At 47.4% G+C, this 12,407-nt stretch overlaps 2 protein-coding genes across 2 annotated transcripts in view; one reads left to right on the top strand and one right to left on the bottom strand.

The window, feature by feature from the left end:
* Positions 1 to 8,660, top strand: part of MAPK8IP3 (mitogen-activated protein kinase 8 interacting protein 3) — a 57,149-nt gene extending 48,489 nt beyond the window's left edge. Inside the window, exons 26-32 of the mRNA XM_030459527.1 lie at positions 298 to 446; positions 1,525 to 1,696; positions 1,816 to 1,929; positions 3,272 to 3,310; positions 5,120 to 5,299; positions 5,542 to 5,685; positions 6,345 to 8,660. Coding sequence (XP_030315387.1) covers positions 298 to 446; positions 1,525 to 1,696; positions 1,816 to 1,929; positions 3,272 to 3,310; positions 5,120 to 5,299; positions 5,542 to 5,685; positions 6,345 to 6,466 — 920 coding nt within the window. The 3' untranslated portion in view covers positions 6,467 to 8,660. The remainder of the gene's footprint in view (positions 1 to 297; positions 447 to 1,524; positions 1,697 to 1,815; positions 1,930 to 3,271; positions 3,311 to 5,119; positions 5,300 to 5,541; positions 5,686 to 6,344) is intronic.
* A 931-nt stretch (positions 8,661 to 9,591) lies between these two features.
* MRPS34 (mitochondrial ribosomal protein S34) lies at positions 9,592 to 11,621 on the bottom strand. The gene is made up of 3 exons (XM_008503032.2): positions 11,204 to 11,621; positions 11,052 to 11,094; positions 9,592 to 10,255 (listed from the first exon to the last, which is right to left on the bottom strand). The coding sequence occupies exons 1-3, from the start codon at positions 11,519 to 11,521 to the stop codon at positions 9,978 to 9,980; spliced, it is 639 nt and encodes a 212-aa protein (XP_008501254.2). The 5' UTR covers positions 11,522 to 11,621; the 3' UTR covers positions 9,592 to 9,977.
* Between the last annotated feature and the right edge of the window lie 786 nt (positions 11,622 to 12,407).

Genomic DNA, 12,407 nt, shown 5'->3' with positions numbered 1-12,407 from the left:
GGAAGCCTTGCCACAAGGATTCTTCAGGTTTCTGCATAGTCTTGCTAGGCTTAAGAATGTTTAAGATAGCCTATTTTGAAGAGCTTTCAGCCCACAAAACTAAACTTTATTGTCATGTGTTTCATAAGCGTAGGGCTGAGCCTAAAAAAAATAATATGGCTTCATGGGAAGGTCAGAGACATAAGCAAAATGAGCATTTGAGATATCCCTAGGTATACATGGATAGGTAGGTGATTCTGTTGTATACTGACATGTCATGAAGGAGCTGCATCTTACCACACTTCTTTTTCACCTTAGATGGTCAGTGGGATCTCAGTAATTACCACTTAATGGACCTTGGTCACACTCACCATTCCATCCGCTGCATGGCTGTTGTGTATGATAGAGTCTGGTGTGGCTACAAGAACAAAATCCATGTTATCCAACCTAAGACAATGCAGATTGAGGTAAGAGCAAATGTGTGTATGTGTATGCATGCACACACTTGTGTTGTATTTATTCCTAATAGCTGGGTTTTTTGCTGCAGTGTGTGGGAATGCAGAGCCTTGGTACTGTTACTGCTGACCATAGGACCCAACTGTCCATCTGGGTCCTGTTATATATTCCTTCCTCCCTTTACAGAGCTTAAATCTTCAGATAAGCCTAAACTGAGCACTTTCTGTGCCTTTACTAGAGAGTCTATGAGGCCACATACTGTACAAATCTACACATGTCCTTTATAGTCACCCTTCACATATGGTCTAAGACTTTTCTGTCTGTAGGCATTGTGGCACGAAACAGGAGCACAGTTATCAAGCCCCAGTGATTCCACTTACCTAAGAAAAAAAAAATTACATTTAGAGCCTCTTGTTTCAAATCCAATACAGTCATGTTGGATATTAGGAAGAATTTCTTTACTGAAAGAGTAGTCAGGCACTGGAATGGGCTGCCCTGGCAGTGGTGGAGTTGCCATCACTGGAGTTACTAAAAAAATGTTTAGATTAGGCTCTTAAAGATGTGCTCTAGGATGGGTGGGTGGGCAGGTGGGTGTTTTTTCTGGGTTGACAGTTGGATGCAGTGATCTTAGAGGTCTTTTCCAACCATGACAATTCTGTGATTCTGTGTGGTTCTAGTACAGACGTATTTGACAGTGCTTGGTGTAGTTCTAAGCAAGAAGAGGGGGGCTGAATCTGAAGTTCTTGTTGGTGAGCCAAGGCAGCTTGATCTTTGGATTTTATACTGGAGTTGTGTGTTCTCCTTTTCTACTAAACACATTGAAAGCTCTTGGTTTTTAAATGTTGTTTTTTAAAATGTTGTTGCTCCTGATGTGTTCTGCAGAACTGCTGTACAGCTCATTTCCAGCAAGGGATTTTCTGTTTACTGTAGTTCCGAGGTCATTGGCATTGACACATTTTTCTCTGAGAGCTTGGAAACCCAAACAAGTGATTTTAGTTGAGGAAGATGGAGTATATCTTTAGTTAATTGCGAAGGGTTCTGTGAGCTCACATCATTTCAGAAATCTGGCATTTCTGTCTGGCATTTCAGAAGTCTTTTGATGCCCACCCTCGGCGGGAGAGCCAGGTGCGACAGCTGGCGTGGATTGGGGATGGAGTGTGGGTTTCTATCCGCCTGGACTCCACTCTGAGGCTTTACCATGCACACAGCCATCAACATCTGCAGGACGTCGACATCGAGCCTTACGTCAGCAAGATGCTAGGTGAGTACGGACTGTCAGGGGATGGTCTGTTGCCTGCTGAGATCAGAGGGAAATTTTACCAGTAGTTCAGTTTGCCCAAAGTCATAACTGACTCTCCAAATGTTCTGCATGCTTGCCAGGCACTGGAAAGCTGGGCTTCTCCTTCGTGCGGATCACAGCCCTGCTCATCGCTGGCAACCGCCTGTGGGTAGGGACAGGGAACGGTGTGGTCATCTCCATCCCATTGACTGAGAGTAAGTGACATTTATTGGAGACACTTCTCTGTCCTCCTCTAAAAAAAGAAAGCTTTGGAATGTTATTTGTGCTGTGTGGTGGCTCTGGCAGGCTAGTGCTTGCCAGATGTTTTTGCTCTGAACCTGACACACTTTTGATCACAGCAGTGTTCAGAGAGAAGAGCCTTGAATATGAGCAACCCTGAAATTGGTTAAACTCTGCCTTATTAAGGAATTTAGTGTTTGGTTGAATGGATTTAACCTGTTTAAAACCAAATAGGTCTTTGTTACTGTCCCTTTCAGTTCACTTGAAACCATTTCCTTTTTGGGGGACCGATGACATCTCTACCATCTGTACAGTCTTCTTTTTTGAGTGCAACTTGATGTGAAAAGGTTCTGTAGTTACTGGAAAGCAGTAAAAACACAGCTCTGGGAATTTTAGTAAGTCTCCAGAAGGAGGCCATGGGATGAGAAGTCACCAGGAAGATCTCCCTGGAAATTGTTTTTGTGTAGACATCTGAATTTTTCCATGACAGTGTTTTCCAGAAGCTTAGACCCTCATTTACTCAAACTAGGCCTCAGCTTTATCAGTCAGGTAGAAATCAGTATTCTACATCAAATCAAACATGGTGAGTAGACCAAGCAGTAGTAATAGGTGCATCTCTGGAGCTGGAAGTATAATTGAAGGTCTTAGTAATCCTGTTCTGTACCTGCCAATAAGCATCTAAATTTGAAGGTCTGTTCCTTTTTATAAAGGGGAGTAGGATTTGAGGCTGATTGCAATTACTTTCAACAGAAAGCAGGCAAATTTACGTTTTCTTACCACTGTTAGCATGAAAGCTGAGGAGCAAACCTGTTGTAATCCTCCTGGAAGTCAGGAAAGAGATTCTCTTCTCTAAAGCTAGTGGAGGTGGATATGCCCTGGGCTGACACCAGGAAGCCAGTGACACAGTTGTCTTTGTGCATTGCAATCTGAATCCCTGTTTTAAAGCCCATTCTTTCTTGGGGCTGCTGTCCTAATTCTGGGTGAAGCTTGTTCTGTGGTATAAACGAGTTGCATTATCCTCTGGTATTTCTGTGACAATGTGTTAAGCAGTAAGCTCTTACTAGAAACTTTAGCAATGGATCCTTGTGTCCATGGTCCCTCTCGCATCTCAGATACTACATTTATCCTTGTAAGACAAGAGCAAAGTGATCAAAAGCAGTGTTGGTGTAAACTGATCCCAGCCTGTAGCTCTTGCTGCAGTCTCTCTAGGTTTTATACATTTCTGTTGCCCCCTAAATTTTCTCCTGTTAATCACCTTTTTCTTCTCTCCTGTCCTGCCTGTCTCTTCCCGTGTTACCCCTCCTTGCCTGTGCCTAGCTGTAGTCCTCCACCGAGGCCAACTCCTCGGGCTCCGGGGTAAGTCCATTGCCTCCTTCCTTCAGCTTTCACTCCTTTTGCACCCATCCACCTTTGTAGCTGCTTTCCCACCCTTCCATCCTGCCATCCAGCACCCTCCATCCATTTTTCCTCATCTGTCTTTCATTTTGAATTGCACCTTACAAAACTGACCAGCAATAGCAATTAAAATATTCTCATTTCACCCAGCTAAGAACATTTTCACCCATCTCATCAGCCATCACTCTGGGGGTTTTTTTGCATCAAGAGTACTTTATTCTTTGTGAGTAGTTCCCTTACTGTGGTAGGCCACTTTTGAGATGGGGACTGTAAAGGTTCATTCAGTCAGTTCCAGGAACCAGGAGTAGACTGTTCTTCCAAGGTCTTCCTTGGTCATCCTTGGTTTTCCAAGGATGCTTCTCTCATCAGTTCCTGGCCAGTGCCAGCAGCAAGTAGTCAACCAAAACTTTTATAACCAGTGAGGACTTTGATAAGCATTAGGAATTCTTTGGGCTTGTACCAGTTAAGGCAGAGTCTGAGTTCAAATTTATGTTCACCTTAGTCTTTCCAGGGTCAGAAGAAGTGGGTTTTTCCCATTGTAAGACATTTCTGTGACTGTCCAGAAGTATTGTCAATATATGTCTTCTCTTAAAGCATCTGATACTGGTTGCAGTTGGAAGCCAGATGTTGAGCCAGAAGAAGAACTCATCCCAGCCCTCTCTGTCAATCAGTTGACATCTGATTGCTTATAGCAAACCAGAGCACAGAGGTGCAGAGAGCCTCGAATTTGGGGATCTTCCCCCTCTGCACACTGATTCTCATTCTTCCAACAAAATATTTGCACTTGTCTTGCTGTCCTGGCTGAGCCTGATAGGTAAAATTGTTCTTTGTCCAAGTCACTTAATTGAAACCCAGCCCAAGTCAAAATACAGAACTATAGATCAGTAAGCAAGCAACTCAGTTCTCTCAGGGGAAGTGGAAGCTGTCTGATCTGAGTACTGTTTCTGTTTAACTGGTGTGGGTGCATGCAGAAGGTAAGCATCTCCCATCTTGAGCTCTGATTTGAGTCTCTGGTCCGTGGTGAGTGGAAGTATTCACATTCTCAGAGTATGGACATGGTGGATGCTGGCCCCTGAGCCCACCTTGAAATCCTTGGAAACTGTGGATGGTGGATATCTTTCATTGCTTGAGTGTCATGGCTAAATCAAGGACTGAGGAAGGACCACACTCCTCTACTGTGACATTTTCTGGGCAAAAAGGACTTCACCAGACCAAGACTGCTTCCATCAGGCTGTGTGCTCACGGCTTGGCACGAGCAAAGGCCTTGACTTGGAAACAGAGCAACATCACCAATCCAGAATATAGCAATAATTCTCTTCCAGGTGCCCTTGACTCCTTGTGGATATAGTGGGCACCTCTGGATACCCTGCTAGTTACAAAAGACCAAGGTTGATCATAGGACCAAAGGTCATTTCTGGAAGCTGGACAGGATTGCTGCTGCTGAAGAAGCCTTCACTGGGACACCTCTAGACCTTGTCTAGCATGCCCTGTGGTCACTGTTCCCCAGCACTGTCAAGGATGTGTGACTCATGAGTAGCAAAATAATAGGTATGATGCAAAAATGCAGGTTGTTATCATGAGTGGATTGTTACCAGCTGAAGAGAGAGGGACTGTGTAGTCTAGTGTGGTCTCCTACATTTTCACAAGATCTCTAAAGAGGCCTGCACCTTTAAAGGTTTTCCTTCACGGCTCATGAGTTTTCTCTCTGTTTCACTTTTGTAAATGGGACTCAAAGCCATTGCTGACAATATTCCTTCTCTGTGTCCCCAGCCAACAAGACCTCACCAACCTCTGGAGAGGGCAGCCGCTCTGGTGGGGTCATCCATGTGTACGGTGATGACAACAGCGACAAATCTGCCAGCAGCTTCATTCCCTACTGCTCCATGGCTCAGGCACAACTCTGTTTCCACGGCCACCGTGATGCTGTCAAGTTCTTTGTCTCTGTGCCTGGTAAGGATGAGCACAGCCCTTCCTTGGAAGGGTCTTGCCCCACTGTCCACTCTGCAGCCAGAGCTTGAGCTCATCTTCAGCATACAAGCTGTTCCTGGCATTTCCAGCCCTCACAGATCACTGTGGCAGTAGTTTAAACTCGGGTGACTTGCAGATTTCACTAGCAGAAGGAATTGTGTTTGTGTGAGTAAACTGCAGGGGGGCTGAGCAGAGGCACTGACAGCACCTCTGTCCTCTCCCAGGCAATGTCCTAGCAACCCTGAATGGGAGTGTGTTGGACAGCCCTTCAGAGAACCCCAGCACAGCAGCCACAGAGACTGAGGGGCAGAAGCTGAAGAACGTCCTGGTGCTGAGTGGAGGAGAAGGGTACATCGACTTCAGGATTGGTGAGTGCCCGTGGTGGGGGGACCAGGAGGTCCTGGATCAGGAGCAGCTGCAGGGCTGTGGCCCTGGAAAGCAGGATCACTTCTGAGGGGGGTGAAATCTGAAAAGCACTGTGCTCTGTTTCTCCTGCCTCTGGCTGGGAGGGCAGATAGCAAGGCTGCCAAACCCTGCCCCTGTCTGTGCCTGCAATGGCACGTCGCCTATGTTAATGGTCTTAGAAAGAATAGAATCATAGAATGGTTTGGGTTGGAAGGGGCCTTAAAGATCATCAAGATTGAACCCTCCTGCATGGGCAGGGACACTTCCCACTGGACCAGGTTGCACAAAGCATCTGTGCCACTGTCTTGGAACCGTGATGCCTCTTGGTGGTCACCAGTGCTGCTGGGATCTCCTCTGTGTTGTCAACATTGGCTTCCCTGAAAGGAAGGGTGGTTCTCCCTACTGCTGGAGATGGTTTGTTCCATCCATACAGCCCTGCTTCAGAAAAGTATTGTGCTGTTATAAATGTTCTCCAGACATATAAGGAAGATCTCAGCTCATGCTGTCTGTTGTCAGACCGCTGAGACTGTGGTAGGGATATTGGCCTCTGTGGAAGTATTTCACAGCTGTGAAACATGGGATTTTCTTTTTCAACTTTTTACTCTCTGTTTTCTCTCTTCAGGGGATGGAGAAGATGATGAGACAGAGGAGAATGCAGGAGATGCCACCCAGGTGAAACCAGTACTTTCTAAGGCTGAAAGGAGCCACATTATTGTGTGGCAGGTATCCTATATCCCTGAGTGAGAATTCCTTCTTTCCCACCAATGTAAGTGTCTCTCCTCCCACCTGAATGCCAAGATGTACATACAGAACACCTGCATTATACCTGCTGCTGGAAACCGACCCCAGACAACTGCAACAGCTCTTGCCTCAGACTTTGACCCCCTTCTAACCTCTGAACTTGCAGCTTTCATCTTGGGCCCGTGCGCTTTCTGCGTGGTTGGATAACTGTCCTGCTCTGGAGCTGGCATCTACAAGGAGAGAAATGGCAGCACATCCATGAAGTGAAACTTGGAGCTAGAACTTGCAAAGCCTTTGCCCAGCACTCGGGAGCTGGCAGCTGGATGGGTGGTGGCTCAGGTTCTCCAGCAGGTTGCCTCACTCCCACCTGCATGAGAAGTATGTCCCCATGGTGTCCCCCACCAAAGCAGTGATGGTGAATCACAACTTCTGCAGCACCCTGGCAGAAATCCTTTGTAGTTCACCAATGGACTTTCCACCTTATCCACCCTTAAGCACAGAATCACGTCCCATGGACTGAGAGCAGCCAGGTCCAAGGAACCCCCAGTAAAAAGGAATGGTCAGGGTTTGGCAAGCACCTCTGCTGTTTGGCTAGAGAAAGTAGCAATGGCATTACTGTGAGAACACATCCTCTGTACTTGCAGATGGAAAAGCTTCTTCCTTTGCTGCCGCTGTTGTCTCAGCAGTTGAATGCTGGGTGACTGTGTTATCTGGAGAGGAATGTTTAGTAGCCTCAACTGGGAGATGGGTGTTCGGGCCTTTGGAAACTGTGGTAGTGAAAGAGTACTGGACCCTTGCCTTTTTAAGATCAGACAAGGTAGCAATACTTTTAACTCTTCCTTCCAAAAATGCCAGGCAGAAAAGAACTCAAGTTCATTCAGAAAGGGTCAGGAGAAAGCTATCTTTGGGTAGCATTTGTTGGTTTTTATAATACAGGTGAGAACAGATGAAGTTGGTCTGCTGTGAATTCTTCATTAACACCTTGAGATGACAGTGACTTATAAGACTGTGTCCCCATCCCAGGAACTGCTGGAAGGAGATGGCTGGTTTTCTTCACAATGGGTTGTTGTTTAGGAAAGGCTGTGTAGGTGCAGTCCAGGTGTAGAAAGGCCACACAGAAAAAGGAATCGAGGCCAGATCTCCTGACCTCTTTTCCCTGACACGGTGAGCACTGACTTTGTTCAAGGTAGTTTGAAAAGCTGGAAATTTCTGACTCCTGAAAAGAATTTACAAGAGAAATTCTGATGACCCTCCTTGTGTAAGCAGTGCTAGGGGGCTGCAAATGTGTGTTCTGATTACGAGAAAAGCAGCAAAAAACAGGGCCAGGGAGCATGGTTTTGAGCTCCAGATGCAGAATGCAGCAGCTCCAGATGTAGAGGCAATGGTTTGTTCTCCCTTTCTGACAGTGGAACAAGTCAGGACTCTTCACTCAGCTTGGACAGGGTCCTCCAGCCATGGCACACTGGGCCCTGTAGCTGAGGGTTTCTCGGAGCTGCCATCTGCCTGCACAGGGACCTTTCACCGAGGACATTTCACTGGGACACTGCTGACCATGCCAGACTACTTTTTCACTTTCCCAAAATGCTTTCTGCTAGGAAGAGCTCTTTGGATCATAGCAAAAATTGTGTTAAAAGGATCAACATTTAGATCACAGATTCCATATACATGTTCATCAGTTAGGGCCAGGCAAATAGTGAAATTCAGGCTAGTAGGAGGAAAGGGGGAAAAAAACCCTACTAGGCCTGGTTCCTTAGCTCTATCAACTCTTCATAGCAAAAACTGGGCCCTGGCAACATAAGGAGACCAATCTCAGGCCTCTACCAAAAGGTTCCTTCCCAATTCAGTGCATGTTTTTCCTCCAAGAGAAGCACATGTCTAAGAGGGACATGTACAGCTAAGCAGAACCGGGCTCTGCTGTCAGCTCCTGTGGGCATTAGGTGGCTGCTGGGCAGCAAGGTGAGAACTGACTGGCTTCAACACACTTCCCTGTCATATCTCCACTGTGATGTATGTCAAGTATCTTTTATGTTACAAAAGGATTTTAAAAAGTGTCTTAAGGCCTGTAAACTCCGCTGTTTGGTCTGAAGATGGCATTCTGTAAAGAGACTGCTGTATGAATATGTTCCCATGCTTTGTCCCCTATGCTACCAAACAACAAACCATATCTGTTCTGTATGTAATAAATGTGTTAACATCAGCAGGTGTGGGGCATCTTGTTCCTGTACAGGCACTGGGATTTCTGCTTCAGCTTTAATGACAAGACACTTGGAAGAGTGGGAATAGCAGCTAAAGTGTGCACTGTTGAGGAATTTAGTGGCAGGAAATGGGATGTGGATTGTTCACTGGGTCATCTCTAGCTTGCAAAAAAAGGTGGAAAAAACCCAGTGCAGCTGCAGCTGTCCTCATGGAGTCCCCTCCAGGTGAGCTGCCAGGTTAACACATCAGGCTCAGCTTCCAATACTCTGTTTTCTTGTGTCTCCTGTCAGTACAGGGTGGCACTTCACAGAGCCCTGTTGGAATGGGTGGCAGGAGATCACTGCCTGTGCTGGCATGTTCAGCTCCTGGCTGTGCATGGCACAGGACCAGATTGTTCTACTCACCCCATCTACCTCACCTATACTCATCCTGTCCCACCTCACTGGGCCTGGGTTCATGTACTGGTTCAGTAGTGCCTCAGCCATGGTGAGGACGCTAAGGCACCAGCTCAGCCCAGCACATGGCAGTGGAGGCTGTCAGTGGGAGGTCTCATAGCCTCAATCTGTTTGTGCCTTCAGCAACACTCAGATTTTCCCTCCTCTAGATTTTCCCATTGCATCTGAAGGGAATGAATCAGTCCTGCCACAACAGCTGGACCAAACACCAGGTCTTCCCAGGCTTTGTGTGTCTCAGAAAATAAGAAATGGATCTCAGGGAGTAAGAAATAGCTTCAAATAAGCTTAGTATCCAAAGAGAAGTTGTGTTCCTCCTATGTTGTTCATTGCCATCATGTGGAAATAGCCCAGTTGGTTCTGCAGTGGTTAAGAGGAATCCAATGCTGAGGCTGTATTGGGTAGCTAGTGGCTCTGCATCTGGACCTCCACGATGTTCACCATGCACTGAAAAAAAAAACCACCCTGTTTTCTTAGAACTGTGCTGCAGAAATAAGAAAACATTTATTTTTGTCAGTAGTACACAGATCTGTGAAATACTGTGATATTCTCAGTCATTTTTTGGTGATTTATGTAGGCCTCAAAGTATCCATAAAATGTTAAAAACCTAATTTTCAGGCTGTAAAGGAAGTTGTCCTCCAAAGAATTCTAGATGGATGACAGCATTTATGCATTCACCAGAAAGGTTCCTCTGCTGACTGAGACCAAAATTATGGAAAAAAAAATCTGAATGTGCTTGCAGCTTTCCCTTCAGATGAGGTGACTGTACAGGACAGGGGAACCTGCATACACCATATCACAATAGGTCTTCTGTATTATCATCCACAGTGAGAGCATGTGGAAAGCTCAGGACATGGAACAAACCTTTATACTGGTGTCCCCCTAGCTTTTTTCCTTTCACGGTGACGGGGAGTGGCCAAGACCTTCTCCAGATCAATCATTGGTTCTTCTTTGATTGATTTTCCCTCTTTTTGCCACTGAGCAAGAATCATGGCGCGGAGCAGAGGTGGGTAAGGAAGGTACCGAATGGTTGTCTCTGGCACTGGAGTGAATTCCTTGAAGGCCTCCTCCTCGTGCTTGGGCACCATACGCCAGTCATGGTACATGACTTTGTCAATCTCTCTCACTTCTTCTTCAGTTTTGCCTGAAAACAAGTGACAGTCACCAGTGGTGAGCACTACAAAGTCTCTCCAGGAAATGCAGCATTAACTCTCTGGTATCAAAGATGCTATTATAGGTCAAAAAAGCAGGTTTCAAAAGATTGGCCAGTATCTTCCCTGCTTGAATAAGGGATCTCATTTCTGTCCTTGGAAACCAAACCAAAAAAGGGCTGAAAGGGCTACAGGCAAATTGTTCCAATTATTTTAATCTGAAATGTCACTTCATCTCTCTTGTTTCCATGACTAAGGAAAGACAGTAATTTTTCTCTACACTGGTGAAAGTTCCTTTGGAAATGTAACATTAAGAATACTCAACAACTTTAAAACCTTTGAGTAAGAAATGTTTCAGGAACTCTTGTAAGCAACAGTTGTACACCTAACAGAAAGCAGCTTTAAAAGGGAAATTCACTCAACTCCAAGCGTTAAACTCAGTAATTTAAGTTCAGTTGCCATCACTCCTGTTTTAGTGACAACTTTAGTTGGAATACCCTCGTGTTCATTCTGTCTTGCTTTCCTAATCCCCTGCTAGCAGGCTGCCTTTCTACACCCTCAGCCTGCAGTGCCTCTTACCAAGGCATTCTGTGGGGGTTAGATCCCAACGTCTGAAACTGAAAGATGAAGAACTTTTCTGTTTAGCAGATCCGAGACAAAACAAACCTCCCAGGTGGAAGACGAAGATCTCCCTCAGCCATCCCCTCCCTCCCTCACACACGCTGTCCTCCCGCCCTGCCTACGGATGCTCACTCCAAACCTTGGGGTGGGGAAAAAAGACGGTTTTACCTCTGAAGGTCAGGTAGCCCCAAGCTCTTCCGTGATCCATGTCCTGCAAAAAAACCCACACGAAATCTGTTGAGGGTGGAGGCGGTGAGGCGACCGGCGGCGGGGAGCGGGCTCGTTGCCCCGCTGCCACTCCGGATGGGGTGTGCGGTTACCTCTGCCGTGTAGTCCGCTTTCACCTTGGTGATGACCCAGTAGCAGGGCTCGTCGTACTCCCACAGCCACGACTTGCGGGTGACGATGCGGCCCACGCCGAAGCGCGGCAGTCGGCAGAGCAGCGTGAAGAGCCGGTTCTCGTTCCGCACGTCCTCCCAGGCCCGCACCGGCAGCCGCTTCTGCGTCAGGGGCCGCCGCATGGTCTCGTAGTCCAGGGCGAAGCGCTGCGAATCCCGCGGCCGGTTCTTCAGGGCCCGGTACTCACGGACCTTCTTGGCCATGGCGGCGATGGGCCGGTACAGCTTCTTGCGGGCCATGGCGCGGCCGACAGCGCCGAGCGCTCCCCCGGGGACCGCCGGGCACCTCCACCAACCCGCCTGCCCGCGTCCGCCCGCCTCACCCGGACGCCGGAAGCCGCGGGGCTGGAGCGATTGAAGCGGGGCGGAGCGATGAGCCGGGGCGGAGCCATGAACCACGGCCCAGCAGCCGCCCCTTCATCGCGGCACCTTTACCCTCGCCCGGCTCTACCGTGGGGGTTGGTGCCTCGGCCCCGCGCTGGCAACGGGGGACGTGCGGGGGACTCCGCACAGAGCACCCGGGCGTTCTGCTGTGCGGGGCTTCGTCCCGTCAGCTGTTTGGATGTTGAGGTGGATCTGAAAGCGTGGGACACTGCGTGAACCGATTTAGCCATTTCTGTCTCTGGAAAAGGGACCTTTCAGAGACAGAGGGTAAATCACTCCGGTGGGTTTAGGGAGATTAAAGCGATGCTGAAGGCGTGCTCCAGGTCAGTCAGATGAGAGCCGAAGGCAGAAGAATGTAACTCCATTCCAGGGGTGGGAGAAGCTGTTCCTTCCACCAGCCGCTCCCCGCAGCACAGATTAAAAGGACCAGAAAACTGCGTAGGTCTGGTTGTGTTAGCCACTGGATTCTGGCTACGGACTGGTAAATCGTGTCTGTCAAGAGAAAGGATTTTTTTTTTTTTAAATCTTTTTCAACCATTACCTTTTATTGATGGAAATGCATCCATTGCAGTATTACTAAAGACACTCAGGCAAACACTGTTTTTGTCAGCAGCCATGATCAGTCGGTGGAAGGGAGGGGCAAGGGGTGTGTGTTACAGAACAAACCCAGTAGAACCCCCATTTAAAGGCTGTTAATGCTCTTTAACATAGAACATTTTTTCCAAATATGGTGCATTTCTCT

Source organism: Calypte anna, chromosome 14 (assembly GCF_003957555.1).
Source record: "Calypte anna isolate BGI_N300 chromosome 14, bCalAnn1_v1.p, whole genome shotgun sequence".
In the NCBI taxonomy this organism is placed as follows: Eukaryota; Metazoa; Chordata; class Aves; order Apodiformes; family Trochilidae; genus Calypte; species Calypte anna.
This window is presented reverse-complemented; position numbering and strand designations above follow the sequence as displayed.

Coding starts and splice junctions, on each gene's coding strand:
- MRPS34 (XM_008503032.2), bottom strand. CDS start 11,521: ATGGCCCGCAAGAAGCTGTACCGGCCCATCGCCGCCATGGCCAAGAAG. Junction 11,095..11,203: donor AAGCGGACTACACGGCAGAG/GTAACCGCACAC, acceptor GTTTTTTTGCAG/GACATGGATCACGGAAGAGC. Junction 10,256..11,051: donor GGGCTACCTGACCTTCAGAG/GTAAAACCGTCT, acceptor ACTTGTTTTCAG/GCAAAACTGAAGAAGAAGTG.